Consider the following 20,545-nt stretch of genomic DNA (forward strand, 5'->3'; position numbering starts at 1 on the left):
CAGACTATCAGTAGTCGCGTGGGAAGAAGTATTTTGACCTTCCCCAAAATGGTAAATGAATATAGTCTGTCACGAAAAGTGACCGCCATTCCCTCCGTGTTTGAGAGGTGTGTGCGAACATCTATTGGATACATTTGATGATCGATACAACAGTGTAGGGTTCTCCCTATTTTAGATATCACACAGGTTTATGGGATATAGATATTACTTGTCAGAAGGATTGCCCAGTTGTCCTGATATCATATAGCCCAATTTCATATATTCGCTATGCTGATAACACCTTATCTGCATTTGGTCAATTTGTATCTAATCACTACCTCATGGTGTATTTGTTTTTGCCTCACAAATCACACTTATTATTTTTCTTTAACATGTTTCAGTGTGTTCATTAAGAAAGTGACAGAAGATAATAACTTGGTAGTATGTTTTACAAGCAATCCAGCATATTTTTTTTTTACACTTGCAATAAACAGATTTGTATTTTGTAAAATTCAGCAACCACCTTCTGTTTCCTACAGATGTGCACCTTATTGATTTCAAATGTTTATATCCTAAACAAATTAATATGAGATGATCTTCATTCTGAGGGGACCTGGTGGGAAGTGGGGAGCTGCTTAGTGACTTTTTCAGTTTTTACGCCAGAGTTCCCCTCCGATAGTTGTCACTTTGCTGAATAGTGTCTGAGGCTCGGTGCTCACCCCTACGGATGGTAATTCAAAGAATATTCAAAATGTCCACCATGATATTAAATCTGATTATGAAAAAGTTACTTTCTCCAACGTTGTTTGGTGCAGCAGTAGTGTGATATGTTGCTATATGTGTGTTTTTTTGTTTACCCATTTTCCTAGTTGGTATGTTTAAGTCATTTTAAAGTCATGTGTAGGGTTCAATTCAATTATAGAGATATGTTGTCATACTTGATACTGTTATCTCTTATCTTAAAATGTGTGCCCTGGTGTATGACACTATTAGAGACAACAGTCCCTTTCAAGAAAAATATATAATTATAACCACAAAACTGCAATCAGCGTTGGGTGTATTATTGTCCAAATGGGACGTATTGTATTTATTTACATATTCAATAAACATTAGGCAACACAAAAAAACATAAGTGAGCAGAAAGTGGCGGGGTTTTGAAAATCAAGAGATTTGCTGACCTCAGGCATGTAGTTGTAAAGTGACTTTTTAGTGATATCGAAATTACAGTCACAATAAAAAGAACATCTAGTACTCCACATCGATCATAGGTATAAAATGGAGTTAAGATGTATTGGTCAACAACGTTTCCATCCCCAACAGCAGTTATGGGATCATCATCAGGACAAGTGAATCAGAATGCCTGAGAAAATGCTGTGGGTCCAAGCTGGGGACCTCACTGGCAGTAAGATTGGGGAAGAGGAGTCCCGCCCGTGAAACCGGGTCTGCACAGGGACGCGACGATAATAAGCAGAGCTGCAAGGAGATGATAGACAATAAGGTCTGAGTGTGGGGGGGACCTGCCTGTAGTATGGAAAGGGGCTCCAGCCGATGCTTACCTTCCAAGGAATATGGGGGGGGGGGTCAAGGCCTGATCCCTTGATGTCGCTCCCAATGGGGAGAGATAGAGATCAATCTACTGAATATGTTTAATTCAGCAAGCAAGAAGACATTTTGCTATGGAGTTGATTACCAATAGAATCAGCCTTTCTCGATACAACCCACACATTTCAAAAGAAGCAAAAAAGTATCAGTATGGTGGGAAGGAAAATGTACATGCCACATACCTGCAAGATGCTTCTCCATGCTCTTCAGCTCTTTTGCAGTTAAAGCCTCCTTCAGTAGCTTTTGATTTGGGGATCCTCCACTTCTGACAGACAATGCATCCGAATCCCAAACAGGTTGACGCTTTAGCAGATAAAACACAAAAGAACAACTGGTTTATGTATGAATGAAACAATAAAGTATAAAAACCAAAGCATGAAGTTGTATTATTACATGCAGGGACATTTTGAGCTGTATAGGATTTATTGATATGTCTTGGCATTTAATGCAATTGAATTATTCTTCTGAAAGTTATTCTTTCCTTTCTAAAAACTAATCTGCAATACCTTGAGGAGAATTGATGATGCCTCCTGACTCACGTGGTGGCTGCAAACACTGTTCACACAAGATGCATTAGGATATGTTGCAACTTTACTATCCATCGGGGCAATCCCAAATTAATATTTCGGAGATAGGCCCATGAAGGCTAATAATAATAATTGTAATGATAATGATGACAGTTCAATCTAATATTCCATTCTTTAATGTTCGGGTGTAATCATTTAATAACCCCGTCACTGGTCATATGGATCTTTGATTGTCGATAAAGAGAAGGAGCGATCTTCAACATAGGTATGTAGCAACAATTATTAAAAACCTTTAGTACAGTCAATAAAGAGAATTAGTGTAAATTAAAGGATTTTATTTTTAATTTGTTAGATTTTTTATCATTTATTTATTTAATATTAATATTTAGATTCCAGCACAAAAGTTAAAATATAACCCATCAATTAATATTTTATTATAAATAGAGTACAATATTGGTTAAAATCACAGTTAATAATGTAAGAATACAACTGCTGTGTTCTATAAAGGAAAATTCCCTAATCTAAATTAAATTGGAATAATGAGAATACATGTGTCAGATCAGATATCCAATGAAGAGTTCTGATTAGAGAGTCAATGTACAAGCATAAAGTCTTTGCATAATAAGCTGCAAAGTATTGTCAGTTCAAAATCAGCAGACAATCAGTAAAATCTAAATAAGGCTACCTCTCATGAAGAAAAGCATTGGAAACTCAAAGGCAAGTCTCCAGTAAGAGAGCTGGGGAAGAAATCAGAGGGCTACTCTAGGAACACGCACTAATATAAACAAACAATGTTCTATTTTGCTACATTATTTTCTTTTTGTCTCCAGAGTCCGCCAATAGAATTTGAGTAAACTCTTGGGTATTGGCACATTCCCCATTTTCACAGACTGGTATAATGATCTTTAGACATTACATCTTAAAAAGTAACATCTTGGCATTCTGTGATCCAGACTCTTCTTCTCATAACTAATTGTTCCTGTTGCCTCCTCTCCTCCCAGTGAGAATCTCACAATTAGTTGTCGAATACAAAACAAGTGCCTATTCACTAAGTAACAAAAGGCTTTTGGACAAATATGAAATCTGCAAAAAAAGAGAGGGAAACATCTCGTTCAAACAACGATTCAACATGAAAACTAGCCTTTGAATGTTAATGCATTATTTCAGTTAACATGGCATTAACAGTTAAGCTAATTTAAGCCAGCCCTTTTTTACTTTGCTTGCAGGCTACTATCATTAAGTATGATTGCCTACTATAAATTTTGAGTCATCAGGATGTAATATAGCATTATAGCCCGCCGTAGCGGGCTATACCGGCTATTAAAGGCCCGCTGCAGCGTTAAAGGCCCGAGCCGAAGGAGAGGGACTTTCACAAAAGCAGCGGGACTTTAATAGCGGTATAGCCCTGCTACGAAGGGCTATAAGGCTATTAGAACATTCTGCCACTAGAGGGCAGAATGTTCTAACAAATTAAACAAAGGCTTCTCGAATCTCGAGGGGATTTAAATCCCCTCGAGCTTCGAGAGGCTTTTGTAAAACATTGGAATGTTGCTCTGCGGGCCTTTACCGGCCCGTAGAAGCATGGAGCACTCCATTGTCTACAATGGAGTGCTCCACATTCCAATGTTCTAATATTTAGTATGGACCTGAATGTGAGAAGTAGATGTGCAAACTAGTGATACACCTTACACAAACCACCAAAAGAGATTTAACAACACCATTCTTCATGCTTCAAAAAATAGTGTTTCAATGTAGCTGCAGAGTTACATGTTGGCACATACAAATCAAATAAACTCATATATAATCCCTTGAGAAGGATGAACCTGCTTAACCTAGTCCAAATAAACTAATAAAAAGAACTTTGGTATTCTGGGAGAAGTGATCCCACCAATGCCTACATTTATAATACTCTTCAATCAATCAGGAAATCAGGAGACAATCCAATTATATCATCAATCTGTTAAAAATATGCCGCAGTCCACAAAATGTACTACCTGTGAAAGAGGGGGGAAATGTTTTCACTGGCTAGCATTTTCCTGGCAAAGATTACATAAAATATGTTCTCTCTGCCCATTTGGGGGGGCTTAAAAATGTCAGAATGGAGAGTTTTAGTGCCTGGATGTCAACTTTAAATTAGGGTTTCAGAGTCTTTGTGGGCTGTAGGGGTCAGTGTGCTCACCAGAGATTAGGGTTTTAGTGTCCCATTCCTCTGGGTTAAAAGGGGGTCCCTCATACTGCCCCCTATTTTACTGAGTCTAAGGGTGTCCCACTGTGCATATCTCATACATAGCTCAGGAGAAGACTACCAAAAATATTGTCTTATAGTGGGTGTTGATTCCCCTTCCTCTTCAGAATTCTTATACAGCATTTGAAGTCAGTGGGGCAGGCTTTACATGGAGAATGGTCTCATGTTTATCCAGCCTAACCTTCCTGCTTTCTGTGAATGGAAACTAGTAGAGGGTCCCAGTGGTGTGAATGTCATTGAAGTTCCATACTGGATGGCAGCTTCCCTCCACTAACATACAAATTGTGGAGACATCATTCAAACTCATTCTTGTCCAATAGGCTGGCACTTTAGGACTAAATGTTTTTTATCTGAGATGGTAATAACCAACTTGTGTTGGGGACACCAATAACAAATCTCAGTCCTTGGACATGTCCAACTGCCATTGCTCATACAAGTGCCAAATCGTTTTCAATAATGATAAGATATCGAGGCTGAACTGGTCTAAGTCAATGATGAATGAATGAATACATTTATATAACACAGCTACTCAATAATGTATCCCGGCGCTAGACAGGCTTCCCCAACAACCCAAACTGACACCCCTCACCACAGTGAATCATGATTAACAAGTGATTCTAAAACAAATGGAGGATCAAAGACAGAATAACCAGGTTTTAAGCAGTTTCTTAAAAATAGCTAGCTTAGTCACTGTTCTCAGAGACAGAGGAAGCAAGTTAAAGGCCTGTGCTCCCAGGAACCTGAAGGAGCTACCAACTAACCGGGCACGGTATATTCTGGGAATGGAAGCTAGGCTCAGAGAGGATGAGCTCAAGGTTCTTGCAGGCAAGTGCCTTGAAGAATAGTACCAGAGCTTTAAACCTGATACTCATTTTTACTGGAAGCCAGTATAGAATCTTGAGGTGCGGGGATATGTGGGTCGTTGGTCTAAGCATAAGAACCACTCAGGCAGCTGCGTTCTGGACCACCTGCACATGACTGAGTAGGCAGTCAGGAAGCCCAGGTACAGGACATTCACATGGTCGAGTCTGGAGGTAACAAGTGCCTAAACCACAGTCTTCTTACAATCAAGTGGCAGAAGTGGAAGACATTTTCTCAGCATGCGTAAGAAGCCAAAGCATGTGCCAACTACCAACTGGACTTGGGCTTTCATTGAGAGAGTATCGTCTATCAAGATGCCCAGATTTTTTACCGTCTGTTGTGCCAAGAGAGGAGGTGACATATTTTCAGGCCACCAATGTCTCCAATCGTCTGGGGGTGGGGAGCCAAAAAAGATAATTTCTGACTTCTCCGGACTACATTTCAGTTGATTTGTCTACAGGCACTTAAGCACCTTTGTGAGGCAAACTCTAATCTTCTCACCCTCGAAGTCCTCTCCCTTATCACAGGTACAAAGAAGCTGAGTGTCGTCGGCGTATGAATTTTTTTTAGCATCATATGCTTCGCCCAGTGGTGCCAGCAGGGACATATAAAGATTAAACAGATTGGGGCTCAATATAGAGCCCTGCGGAACACCTACTTTAAGACTAGCGATTGCGGCCAGAAAGGGGGGAGTCCATACCTCCTGACCTCTCGCCTCCAGAAAGGAAGAGAGACATTTTAATGCAGAGCCACCAATTCTGAGTTCCCAATTGTCAATTGTCATAGCACCTGTGTGATTTATGAGGCACATTGTTACACATGTACATATGTGTCACAAAACATTATTCACAGTCTGTATTTAGTCTGAATTGTTTAATGTACTAAGCACAGGTGATATATGACTTCTAATATATTGTGCATTTCTGACTGTTTTCAAATAAACAGTGTCTAGTAAGGTGTTTTGTATGTAGCATTAATTGATAGTTCTTTATCTCTATGGAGTGATTGCATAGTTTAAAAAAACCTACCCCTTCGTGGCAGAACTGCTGCTTCTATACTGAAAAATATCATGAAGCCTATCGAATCATCACCATGGGTCATTACAGTCACAATATATTTAAAGAGCTCACAAGACTTGATACTCTGCATTGTATGTACGTATGCGGTATTTCTATAGAGTGCACCTAGCCAAAACGAAGAGGAGTGCTGTATTGGGTCAAAGTTAAGCACAAAGTCAACGAGGGATTAAAGAGGTAGCTGGTTTCTGGACTGTTAATACATTGTAATGTAGGGGTTCTTTAAAGAGATGCGTCTTCAGCGATATCCTAAATTAGAGCAGTGTTGGAGCAATGCTTTTCAATGCTTCCACAATGCAAGCTTGATAGATTAATGTGAGCAGTCACCCTCTGCATGGTCATCCCCATTTTTTTGCTGAATATTGTTGCTGTTTTTTAGACTCTACACACTGGGGTGCTACCGCCCAGTTCTCAGTGTAGGTACTCTGACACCTACAATATGTAAAACTTGGCTAATCCATGATTGGCATATTTAAAGTTTCTAAAAGGCCATGGTATATGGTTCAGAAATACACACATGGAAAAGAAAGTTTATTGTCTCCTGTGGACTGCAGCACTTATTGTGCCATCAACTAGCACAACACCATAAAGCATGGCTTCAGGACTACAATTGCAGTCTGGCAGCTGTAGTTTAAACCTGGAGCCCAACCTGTTAATATAACACTTTTAAGAGTGAAAACCATAACTTTTAAATATCAATGTGTCACCCTTATGTAAGCCTTGTAGCCCACAAGGCAGGGTGTCTAGAATGTAAAAGTGGGATGTACAGATATTTAATGTAGGCATGGGCCTACTGTGATAAGTCCCCAAAAGCAATTATCACTGTGGAAACCTCTGGCTGTCCTATGAGAAACCTACAGTACAGATTAAAATGTTAATTCTGCTATCTCCGGTTTGAGACAAGCTAAAAAAATGATTCAATCACTATTTTTAATATTTATATAAAATCTAAGCTAATTGCAAAGTTTAATTTTTAATAAATATTTAGAAAAAGGAACTTTTAGAAAGTTACATTTCCCTGCCTGGAGCTCTTGGAGGATGATTTGCATTAGTGTGACAGCGGTAGCCCTGTCAGTGCTTGGCCTTAATGAGGTGTGAAAACTGCTCCCAAAGCAAAACAATGTCTTACGCCTTGTGACAGAATGTGCTGGGTGTGGGACAGGTGATCCATATCAGCTCAGGAAGGATAGCTGGGAGATTCCAGGAAATTCATTAAATTGAGAGGGACACAGGTGAAGCCTGTTCATTCATAGTTTAGGTGCAAAAGGCCTGTTTCCTAAAGTGAGCAGTTGCAACTGGAAGAAGGTTGGATCCTGCTGGTGACCTTTGCTAGAGTGAGACCTGAACCATAAATGCTGGCCCTGAGGAACTGGGAGCCTTAGTGGTGTCCAAAAGAACTTATTCTGGAATCTCTCTAAAATTTGGCATTGGAAAAACTTTGGACTTACAGACTTTTGGAGGACCAGGAGTAACCAAAGAAGTCAATACGCTGAATGTGTGACCTCGCTGGGTGTGAAAATCAGGTTGGTCCTTCTCAAAGCTTTCAGCAGCCTGAAAATTCAGTTCAGCTTACCATCACGGCAAATCTGTGAGACTATGGTCTAACCTTTCTAAATACAGCCTCCTGCTTTGACCTGCTGGAGGAATCTGAGCTCCAAAAAGGAGCCTAAGTATGCAAGTCTTAACCTGGAGAAGGCATCAAAAGTATCCGACCAATAAGAGGTCTTTTCCTGGCTCCAAATCAGACTTTTCCCACTTGAACCTTTTCCCTCCAAAACCAACAGCTTCAGCTGGACTTCGGTTAAAGCCTCTCTGACTTTGAAGGGACTTTGCCAAATACAGCCTGTTTTGCCTTGCCCTGCTGGAGGATTTTGACTTCCAATTCAGAGACTATGTCAGAATGTTAAATCTTTAACCGGGGTAAACCTGATTGGTGTATCCACCCTGTGCTACATCACCGTCAGCATGAAATTGAGCCTAGGTCCTGGTCAATTCGAGCCAGTGATTACTGGTTGGCACTTTGCTTTTTCGTGGTACTTCTTCCCTTAAATCTTCTAAATTCATATCACTGGCTCCTCTTACTGAGTTTTAGTCATTTTGTTTATTAAATTGCACTCTATTTTTATAGATTGGAGATTTATTTTGTTTTGGTTTCGACAATTTAACTGTTTTTGTACTTTTCCATGCATGCATTTTCTCTAATTTAAGCCTGTCTGCCCCGTGCAATACTGCCAGGGGTTGAGCTCAGGTTTAAATTATTGAAACCTTTTTCTGACCTAAGAGCTTAGTGATTTTATTACCTGTGGGGTTTACCATCCACCCCAATTAATAATTCAGTTTCTTACAATTAACATCCCCTTCCCAATTTGCATGAGATGGTCTCCATGTTGGCTGGAACAACTGCATTTTCCACATTAGATATAGCTAGCACATAACTTTGAGTTGTGTAAAAAGAGGCATCTAAACATCTGATGGCCTCTTTGGTACCCGAAGGAATTTCAATATGAAAGAATGCTGTTTGGCCTTACCAGTAAGGCTTTTGCATTGCAGAGGATTATGAAAAAGGCACTGGGAGGTATAAAGGAACAGTTGCCTTCCAGGTTTATATACTTATTTACGGAAATGGAGCAACAAGAACAGGATATCCGGAATTGGATGTTGGATGTCTGGCAGGGAAGGGACTAACCTTATATTTGGGTAAACGTAGGTTGAGTTGCTCTGAAGAAGAATATTTAAGTTAGAACATTTTTAACAATTGGATTAAGCCAAAGGAAAACCATGACAAAGCTGTATTGGACCCACCAGAGCCAGTATCTGAATAACAGGTGGTGTACTTCTTAGGCCTCACAGAGTTTTATAATAAACTTATAGAAGGGGTTGCAAATAAGACCTAACCTTAAAGGTGACTATTGAAGTAAATTGCAAAATTTCAATGGGAGGTCACACAGAAAGCGGTTTTTAACACTGTTAAACATGGAATTGTTCATACACTTTGTTTGAAATCATTTGTGGTAAGAAACAGGACTGTGATGGCTGCTGATGCCAGTAATTGTGGAATTAGTGTTTGTTTGATAAAACGTGATGGAAGAACAGACACTGTGGAAGGCAGAATATAAGTATTCTGTTAGAAAAAAAGACCTTCTCAACTGTACGTGGACCGTGGAGCATTACATAATGTTCTTGTGGGCTACAACCTTACCGTACATACTGACCATTTGTATATCATCACCCCAGGAGTGGGTGAGTAAATACCACAAAACAGGCAAAGGTAGCTATCAAATTGCAAGCCTGTCAATGTATTATGGAATGTGTACCTGGGGAAAGTAATGTTCATGAAAGGTGCATGTCCCATTTATCTTTGGAGGGTGATTTGTGGCAGCCTAAGGAAGAGGAGTGGTAGGTAGCCTGTACTGTATTGGATGAGGAAAGATGTATGAAGTGTAAATGCATTGTGTTCTAATAGAGGAGGAATGATGGGTATCATGAGCAGGAAGCTGATGCTCTTCTTGTATTTAGCATGGCCTGAGGAACATTTGCTGACTGCTGAGCAGGAAGCATTTTGGAAGTTTCATGAGACGTTAGGATTTGAAAGAGGTGTTGTCATGAGAGGTGACAATGTGATTCCACTGTGTGGTTTGAGATGAAAGCTACTAAACGAATGTCACGAGGGCCAGATTGACATGGCAGGAACTAAAAGGAGAGTGTGTGGGAATGGTTGGTGTCCCGAGTATAAATGTGATGGCTGACAAGTTGATATGTGATTGACTTTTGTGTAAGTGAAGTGAAAAGTCAGTTAATTTATGTGTGGTGAGCTCACTTCAAGTTGAAACACTGACTGGTCCTTGGAGGAATTAGTTTTAGAGGTTTTGCATGTTTTGACTATTCAAAGTGTCTGGGGAGGGGGGTGGTTGAAAAGGTAACTTTTCATGTGGTCATTGACTTTCTTGAGGATACTTTTTGTCCTGAGCGGATACTTGAGTATTTAGTTTTGAACAATGGCCCAGAGTGGGTCAGTGTGAAATTGGAGTAGTATTTAGGAAGGTGTGGAATAAGTCACAAAAGAATTATAGCATATCATATTGAAGCCATTGGTCATTTGGAGTGTTTTAACAAAGTTGTAAAGGAGTCAATTAATATAATGGTAAATAAAGGAGTATGTTTACAGAAGGCATTGCATGGGACTTTACTTTCGTATTCATCTGATCCCTACTTACTAATGGGAGTTTCTCCTTTTCATCTATTGAGGGGTAGAAAACTGGGTTCTAAATGAATTCCTTGGTGGTTGAAAGTAACGTGGCAGAGATAGTTTCTAAATTATGAGAAAGTCAATTGTAGGGTTAATAAAAGAATAATGCAAATGCACATGGATTGTTGGAAAAGGAAAATCAGAAAAAACATTAAAGTGGGAGTGTGGGTACATATAAGGTTTCAACGAGGCCCAAGAAAACAGAAACATTAAAGTCTGAGCCTTTCAAAGTAGTGAAGGTTTTGAACAAAGTGGTAAAGGTTGAAGGAAGCTTCCTGAGAACCTTAATAATTTTATTTTGGGATAGATGTTGTGGTTTGGTGGAAGATGTGTGGTAAGGTGCTCTATGATAATGGCTGTGGCTCACGGGAAACAGAGTTTACAATGCTGGTAATACCACGCAGGTAGATAACAACGCGATGTTACATCGTCCGTGTTGTTACCACGCATGGCATTACATCGCAAGTCGTTTCAATGACTTGCGCTAAATGGCGTGCAACTCCAGGGAATGTGTTGGATTTTAAATCCAACACCTTCCCTGCTGTTGCGCTAACTGAAGAAGGAATACTAATTTATACTATTCCTAAGTCCAGCGCGCCATCTAGCGCAAGTCGCTGAAACAACTTCTGATGTAATGCCATGTGTGGTAACGCGGATGATGTAACAACCGTGTTGTTACCTACCGCGTGGTATTTACTCGCGATGTAACATCATATATTCGTTGATAGGGTGGAAATGCAGAATGAAGAATGTGATTTGGGTTGATTGTAGTAATTGGTGAGAACCTCTGTTGTGCACGGGGCCTTTTTCACTCATACCTGTATGTACCTTTTTACTAGAATAAATCTTCAGTTATTCTCCACCTGCCTCCTGTTCAATCTTTCTCACACCTTGAATTTCCTAAAGTGTGAAGATGCCAAAGGCAGAGGCGCAACTAGAGCCAAATTTCGGGGGGGGGAGCTGAAAAAGATTTCAGGGGGGGGCTAATTCTTCCAACCATAGGCAGAGTGGCTCCAAGAAGGGGTGAAAACACAACAAAGCCTCGTTAACAAGTAAATGTTCTTTTAAAGAACTGTGAAGTACTCAGGTGCTGCTGCAATGATATGGGGGGGGGGGGGCGCTGAAGTCCTTTCAGCCCAAAGAGCGTTGCGCGCCTGGCCAAAGGTGTCATAAACTATGTAGGAGTCTGGCAAAAGTCACAGGGCCTAGGTTCAAAACGTACTTCAAGAAAAGTATATATCGCTGGGGTTTGCAGACAGTCAATGGTTCTCCTAGAGGCGAGTCATTTTCTGAAACCCATCGGAACAGATCAACTCACTGTAGTTTTTAGATAGCTTCACTTCATTTGAACTTACTCTTGAGATTTAAATCTTGGCACAGGGAGTAATAAGAAATGATCTTACACGGAGCATGACTGGACGCCTTCAGATCTAGAGGTACTACTGAAAGTCTGTGCTGCTTCAGGCCCTGTGTTTGGGGGATGTGCACAGCATGGTAGCTGTTAATCTGTTGCTGACTTTCCCTTTAATACAATTCTGTGTGAAATGTGCAGGTGCATCAGTCAGACTGAGCAGCTACACACATTTCTCGGCATTAGTCATTTTCAAGCTGACACCGATGACTGCCAAGCTCTCCCCTCACAGCCCTCTGACTCGGTACATCATGTCCCTTCTTTCCTGACTAGGGAGGCGCAGCAAAGAGGCTCAGTGTGAAGTCCAGCTCCGCCCTGTCGCCTCAGTGTCCTGTGCAAGTTGTGTCAGGCTTGGCAGGCTCCTCAAACCAGAATCACATTAAAGTCAACAACACAAGCGTGTAGGGTCACCATGGACTTCCGAAATCAGGGTTCAGCATATTCAACATAAGGGGCAGATTTATGAGCCCCTTGCGCCACTTTTGCGTCCCTTTTAACATGGGAAAAGGGACGCAAAAGTGGCGCAAGGGGCTCATAAATCTGCCTTAGTTCTTAAGTGTAACAGCTACAGCGCAGATGCTCGCGAGCTGTGACGAGTTCCGACCTCCTTCCGCTCATGAAAGGGTTGCGCAAAGTGCAGGTTCAATTTATGTCGTTTTGAACCTCACAGCTCCAGACCGACTGAAGTGCCTTCTCTTGACACGGCACTTCACACTTCGACATAAGGGCAGCGCCGAAACAACATCCGGGACGCTGTCTCTCATGGAAACCGCTTTGGGTCCAGCCACGACGGCGAGGCTGTGGCTGCCAGCTGCTAGGGTCAGCCACGAGTCAGTCTTTAAACAGATATTTTTCAATGTATTCGCGTGTTTCTTTTGGTCCGATATAACTGGGCGCTGAGTAGTAACTTTGAGCCAGAAACCCAGGCCAAATTATTCTCTACAACAACAATTCGATTTCTTATTAGCGGCCAATACACGAACCAGTAATTATTTTCCTGGAATGTTACAGTTAAGACGCATTTGTTCTCGATTACACAGTTAACTTGCACGAATCAATTTTTTTACATTTGTGGTTTTAAAAGAAGTGGCACCAGTGTAAGAAGCAGTGAAGAAACACAATATATAGCTCCGTGACTATTACCATTTTATAATGTAAACAAGGCAGTGCTCTCTACCTATCCTTTCTAGCTGGATTACTTCAAGTTGCTCTTGCGCTCATACCCGCAGGAAGAGCAAACACATATTTTAAAGTCCTACAAAAGATGTGTAAATCGAGTATCACTTGTAGCGCCTGACTAAACCACAGCGAGGGCGAGGCTACATGTATGTGGGGGCTAGACAGGATTTCCAGTAAATAAATAATTACGTATAAATAGTTACAGGAACCGGACAAGCTGTAGACGGGCTCTCTGACCACACACACGCAGCTCCTCTTCGCCTCATACATCAGCTGTGACGTGGGCATGCAGTGTGTAGACAGAATATACGAACAATGAGTCGCTCTGTTAGTCAAATAAACAACGTCAGAGGACTTCTGCCGAGATTTGCTTGACGAATGCAATAGTTTCTTATCACTGAAAATGTTTCTGTCTCCTGCACGCATTATTCAGAATCGGTCAATGACATTGAATGTGGTCATAAATTAAAGGCCAAAGGAAAGTTTTTCTTCGGGGAAATAACCCTGCTTCAGATCTTACTTTCCGAAATCATTTCCATTAAATATGTCTGTTCATGAAAAAACGTGGGGACATTCGGTCGGGGACCTGGAGTTAGCAGTAAGCTGGTATCTGGTTAGCACTTTTTGAGTGGATTATTTCCAGGGCACAAGTCCTAAACAAGCATTTGCAATGCAATAGGTCTCACATTACTGATAGTTTGAGGTAGTTGGTGTTTCAAATAATAATGCAACGCCAAAAGCTCATACTTTCAGTAATGCGAGACCTAGTGCATTGCAAATGATTGCATAGTGAGCCAGGAACCAGCATTGTATGTCTCAGTGCAGTACCGCAAGCTGCTCCACGAGGTCCCTAGTGAACATGGCATCAAAACTGCATGTCTCGGTGCAGTACCGCAAGCTGCTCCTAGAGCTACCTAGTGAGTAAGGCACCAGCAATGCATGTCTAGGTGCAGGACCGCAAGCTGCGCTTAGAGGTCCCTAGTGAGTAAGGCACCAGCAATGCATGTCTAGGTGCAGGACCGCAAGCTGCGCTTAGAGGTCCCTAGTGAGCATCAAACTTTTGGTCACATATGGTACTCCCCTAATGCTTTGCATGCAAGACAGTACCACAAGTACATTCAACTAGCTATGTCCATATATACAATTAATAGCTTTGAAATGTGACAAAACAATGACTATATTAATTACGGATTAGGTTGTGCTCTATGTGGAGATGATGAAGGAAATTGATAGGTCTAATATAAATGTGAGATGTGTAGGTGCAGTACCGCAAGCTGCACCTAGATGTCCCTAGTGAGCATCATAAACTTTGAAGATATGGTAAATCCACCCTACCCATAATGCATTGCATGGAAGACAGTACCACAGTCAATTCAATATATACAATTAGTAGCTTTGAAATGTGACAAAATAATTATTATATTAATTCCTGATTAGGTTGTACTCTATGTGGAGCTGATGAAGATAATGCATTGCATGCAAGGAAGTCTCACAAGTACATTCAAAAAGCTATGTCCATATATACAATTAATAGCTATGAAATGTGACAAAAGAATTAATATAATAATTCTGATTAAGTTGTACTCTATGTGGAGCTGATGAAGGCCAATGTATAGAAGGTGTAATATAAATGTGAGATGTGTAGGTGCAGTACCACAAGCTGCACCTAGATGTCCCTAGTGAGCATCATAAACTTTGAAGATATGGTAAATCCACCCTACCCATAATGCATTGCATGGAAGACAGTACCACAGTACATTCAATATGTACAATTAGAAGCTTTAAAATGTGACAAAATAATTATTATATTAATACCGGATTAGGTTGTACTCTATGTGGAGCTGATGAAGGGAAATGTATAGAAGGTCTAACATAGATGTGTAGGTGCAGTAGAGGTCCCTAGTGAGCATCACACTTTTGGTCACATGTGGTACTCCCCTAATGCATTGCATGCAAGACAGTACCAGAGTACATTCAAATATCTATGTCCATAAATACACAAATAATCGATGTTGCCAGATTGGGCTATTTCCCGCACAATTGGGCGACTTTTTTCCCAGTTGTGCGGGAAAAAACCATGCCTGGGCTAGTTTTGGATGGTTGTGCGCAATTTTGTGGCCTGGGCGGGCGCCGACCACGAGGAGTCGGTCGCGTGAGTGCGCGGGCCAATGTGGGGGTCCCCCAGGGCCGTCAATCCAGTAGCGCGCGAAAACGCTACCAATGACGGCCCTGGGAAACATTTTTTGGCCAGCCCCTGCGTGCATGCGTCACGGTGCGTGACCTCAGCCTGAGTGACGGAGCTCTTACTTTTTCGGCTCAACGGTGGACGCCAGCCGAGGCTGTAACCGGTCCCAGCCCACAGCAGCAGGCACGCATGGAGTGAGCGTGGATGCTAATCTAGAGGCCCTGTCTCTTTAAATGCTGGGGGCTGAGCGCTCCCCGCATGGAGGCAGCAGCTTCAGCCGGATCATAGATGTGTGCATTCCTCGCTCATGCTGGTGAGGCAGCCGGCCAGGCTGCTGCTTGCGTTACGAGGCAGACATGAGTCGCTCACCTCGGCAAGTCCCACTTCCGGAATCAGGCAGGTCCGAGATCACCTCACATCCGTGAGGGAACGACACTACCTCTGGAGCCCCCTCTGACGAAGCCCTGTGTCCCGGGGCGGAGAGCTGGTCTTCCCCAGCACGGTGAGTGCAGTGTTCATGCTGCTGCTGCCTTCCGCCACTACCAGGAAGTGCAGGACTTTCTCAGTTCCAAGCACGCCGCAGCCCCACTCTGCCGCCCCCACTTCTGTGTGCATACAGTTTGCATCCCGGCAGTGCCGCCCACCTAGTCAACACATATGGTGCCCCCAGAATTAACACAGGCAGGCACAACATCCAACACTATAAAATCGTAACATTCAGGGTGCTGCCAGTGACTCTAACTCTCGTTCATAGTAATGCCAACAGTTCTACCTTTTCAACAATAGATGGACTCCGGTGTTCAAAGCTTCCGAGAGGACTTGCACATATAAGTAAAAAACATTTCGTTTCAAGGCAGATAGCTCTAAAAACACGCGAGACCTTTTGCATTGCAAATGCTTGTTTTGTTCTTCTGATTTATTTATCAGTCATCTTTCATATGTGCAAACACCAATAATGTTTGTGTGTGCCTAGGTGTTTCCACCTTGTTCTGTTTGTGCAAACGTTTGAGTGTGTGCACGTGCATGTGTTCATGCATTTGTATATGTATATGTGTGTGTTCACCTCATATGTATATGACACTTTGCATTGATGCCAATATGTGTGTTTATTAAGTGCTTCTGAGTGTGCTTGTGTATTCACAAAAAAAACAGATCTAGAGGTTATGTCAATGTTTGTTAACATTGCATGAAAACAACCAAGGCACTCCAAGACGCCTGTACATGAACCTCCCGTGCTGATCAGATTTAGGTCCTTTAAATATATCTTTAAGGATCTCACTTTTCATAGATGTTTTGATTGGGTCATTAAATTCTTGCCCTCACCGAATCGCACTTGCGGATGGAAATAAGCACGAGCAAAGCCAATAGGTCTTGCTTATACAAAAGCTAATGGAATGGCTTTGTCAATGTTTTATTTAGCCATGTCGTACAGCAGCGCGGCTGCTGTACAGAATGATGGAAAATAAAGAAACACAAGCATTGAAGAGCCAATAGGCTTTGCCTATGCGAGATCTATTGACTTAGTCAATTTTTTAGAGACATGTTTTGTTACACAGTAGCGCAAGCGCTGAGGTGTGCAACATGTCTAAAAAAATTGACAAAGTCAATAGATCATGCACAAATTAAACCTATTCGATTTGACAATGCTTGTTACCAAAGTGCTCACTCCAACTGCTTAGCTCTGAAAAGTGCACAGCAGCTTGTCCTGCACTCCTCTTCTCAGCATGGCCTGGCACTGTGCATCAAGCATTACTCATGACTTCCACTTTTTCAGATTGCCTATGTGCAGGTGCATAGTGAACCCTCCCCCACCCCACCCCTTGCTTTAGGAAGACAGCAAGGGCGAAATTCTTGATGGGCCTCTTCTGTCTGCAACTCTGCAGACAAAGGCTCAGCTCATAATTAAGAGGAAAAGGTGGGCGAGTGAGTAAGTGAAGGGATGGCTGGATGGATTAGTGAAAGGGTGAATGGATGAATGAAAGGGTGAATAGATGGATAATGAGCGAAAGGATGGATGGATGAGTGAAAGGGTGGCTGATCGGTGAGTGGATGAGTGGATGGATGAGTGATAGGGTCAATGGATGGATTCATGAGTGGATGAGTTGAAGTATGGGTGGATCAAAGAAAGGAAGGATGGCTAAGTGAAAGGGTCAAAGAAGAGAGAAAGGGAGGATGAATGGATGACTGAAAAGGGGACTGGGTGGTAGGATGAGTAACTGGGTGGATGGATGAGTAAGTGAAAGGTTGGCTGGATGGGTGAGTGGATAAATGGCTGGATGGATGAGTAGATGGTTGGGTGGAAGAGTGGATGTATGAGTGTACAGATGGATAGGGTGAAAGGGTGGATGAATGGATGAGTGAAATGATGGATGGAAAGATACGTACGTTTTCAAGTGGATGAATGTTTGGATATAGATGGAATTACTTATACACTATTACGCGACCACTTTTGATGTGTCTGTAAAACGTACCTTTTGTCCCGAAGTTTTGTCCTGAATTTTGACCTCCCGTCCTGAATTTTTGTCCTGAATTTTGACCCTTTGTCCGGAATTTTTACACTCACCGTCCTGAATTTGCACCCATGCCAGTTGGTCACCCTATTTGTAGGAAGTGATGAATATTGATAGATCTGCTTGAGCCCCTATCCCAGTTTTGTGATGTTTTTCTGAAACCTATTGTTCAAGACACATCAACATATCTTCAAGACACTAAGAGTCTACTTCGACTTCTGGAAGAAATCAGAGTCAACGACACCACAATTCTAGTAAGCTTTGACATCGAGAGCTTATACACAAGTATTCCTCAGGATGATACCATTGAAGTGCTCAGGAATACCCTTGACACTACGAATTGGACACACCGAACACCTAAGAACTTTATTTTGGAATGTGCTAGTTTGGCACTAAAGAAAAACTTCTTCGAATTTGAGGGTACTCTCTATTTGCAGATAGGGGGTACTTCTATGGGAAGTACCTTTGCGCCGAGCGTGGCGGGTCTCTATGTGTTCAATTTCGAGAGAAAATTCATACTCACCGAGCAAAATCCTTTCCTCAAATACATCTCTTTTTGGAAACGTTATATTGACGATGTCCTTGCAATCTGGCAAGGACCAGAAAACATCTTAGTGGAGTTCTGTCAGTGGATCAACACCTGTGACCAGAAACTGAGATTCACTCACACCAAAGATAGAAACACCATGGTCTTTCTGGATGTTGAGATCACGAAAGAAAAAGATCGCCTAGAGACAGTAACCCACTATAAACCCACAGCAAAAAATAATCTTTTGAGATTTGAAAGTTTTCATCCCAGGCCTCTGAGGGAGAATCTCCCGTATGGCCAGTATCTAAGACTACGACGAAATTGCAGTAAAATCAACGATTTTAAGAAGCAAGCCCTTGACCTGACCATAAAACTTAAATCAAAAGGCTATCCTGAGACGATCCTCGACAAATGCCAGAAAAGAGCACGCAACCAACCAAGAGCGGCACTTTTGGACAACAGACCTCCAAAAGAAGGTACTACACCACTAACTTGTGTAACCACATACAATAGTGTTTCGAACCTAGTGACAAAATCCGTCAATAAACACTGGAAAATCCTCAATACTGGGATCTTCAATTGGGAAAAACCTTTGTTTTCTTACAAGAAAGCCAGGAGCCTAAAAGACACTCTGGTGAATACACGCCCAAGAATGACAGATCAATCCAAACAACCCACTGTTCTGAATGCATGGGGTCTACCTGATGTCACTGGACACTACAAATGTGGCAATTGCAGTGTCTGTCATCTTACTGAGAACACTAAAACTCTAGATTTAGAAACAGGAAAAATATGGACCCTGAGAGCTCACACGAACTGCAATAGCACTAATGTAGTTTATTTAATCATGTGTCCGTGTAAACTACAATACGTGGGCATGACAACCAGAAAAATAAAACAAAGAATCTGCGAGCACCGCAGTACAATCAGATGCAAGAAATCGATGACCAAACTAACTGAACACTTCCTAGTAAAAGGTCATACAACCAACGATCTAAAATGGACTGTCATCGAACAAATTACAGCAGGAGAAAAATTGCAGGAAAAACTTTTTGAAAAAGAACAACGTTGGGTGTACAGACTTTCCACTCATAAGAAAGGGCTGAACGACAATATCCCATGGAATTCAGTTTTCTCCAAGTAGATGACTATCCTTCTGGCACAGATCTAACACCCATTCTGTCTGAAAATCAGTTCTGCCTCCTCCGAAAAAAATACTGGATTTACTGACATAAGTATGATAGATATGGCCGTTGTTTTATCTGTGTGGGTTATATCAGGTCAAGTATGCCTGGTAGTTACACTTATTATTAACTTTCTGACCTCAGCCTGGAACTTCCCTGCCCCTCGTGAGAGGACCACCTTTCATTCGTTCCCCAGCTCTCAAGGCATTGACCCTTGGGTTTTTCCCTTAATTAGGCACTTGATGATGATACATCGCCTTTTCTGAGGCTTGCCGCTTTATGCGTGTACATTTTCCCCTTTCGTCAAGTCTATTTCACCTTACACCCCCGTTGAGCCTATCACGCTCTTCCTTCAATTCTGTTTCTGACCCACCTTCCGCTGTCGCTTAGGCCTTCAACCATTGGGCCTCACCTGTAAACCCACATTGCTATTGGCTGAATTTCATCCATTCACATGCAACCAGGAAGTATTTACTCGTCCCTCCGGTTCCTCTCCGCATCCCGGGCAATTCTCGGGACGCGGTGGCGGGACACGGTTATAGGCTAAATTGCTGATCTACCTATTCACCAAGTAAGTAGATAACTCTTTCTCGTGGGTGGGCACCACGCACTCTTCTGGATCGCTCATTCAGCCCACTTACGTTTTACCTTTTCCCGGCAGATTTAAGGTGATTTTTCTGTCCGTGCTCTCGGCATCTTCGAGGCACTTTCTCCCCGCATTACCAGTAAGATCAGCCTTGACGTTACCATTTCACTTTTCCCGCCCTCTGCACGGTTGTTTCAGGAGTGTTGTTATGTAGAGTATGCGAGTTAGTTGTAGCTTTTGAACCAGTAGTCGGTATAAATGAAATACTGGCATGGTGTGTTTTCACTTGTGACGACTGGCATTTGTGATTGTCACTTGATCACTCGTCGCTAGTTACGTGCACCCTGCAAATTACCATGTGAGTGCACAAAATTACCAGTACGATCAATGGTGGATACATGGAGTGATAACACGAACGATAGATG

General features: G+C 42.0%; 1 protein-coding gene across 2 annotated transcripts in view; it reads right to left on the minus strand.

The window, feature by feature from the left end:
* C5_1H8orf34 (chromosome 5_1 C8orf34 homolog) overlaps nucleotides 1-20,545 on the minus strand; it is a 1,018,772-nt gene that overhangs the window by 169,718 nt on the left and 828,509 nt on the right. For both annotated transcript variants that reach the window (XM_085605488.1, XM_085605487.1), the window contains exon 11: nucleotides 1,764-1,884. In XM_085605488.1, the coding sequence (XP_085461614.1) occupies nucleotides 1,764-1,884 (121 nt within the window). The remainder of the gene's footprint in view (nucleotides 1-1,763; nucleotides 1,885-20,545) is intronic.

The sequence above is a fragment of the Triturus cristatus genome, chromosome 5_1 (genome assembly GCF_964204655.1).
Source record: "Triturus cristatus chromosome 5_1, aTriCri1.1, whole genome shotgun sequence".
Classification (NCBI taxonomy): domain Eukaryota; kingdom Metazoa; phylum Chordata; class Amphibia; order Caudata; family Salamandridae; genus Triturus; species Triturus cristatus.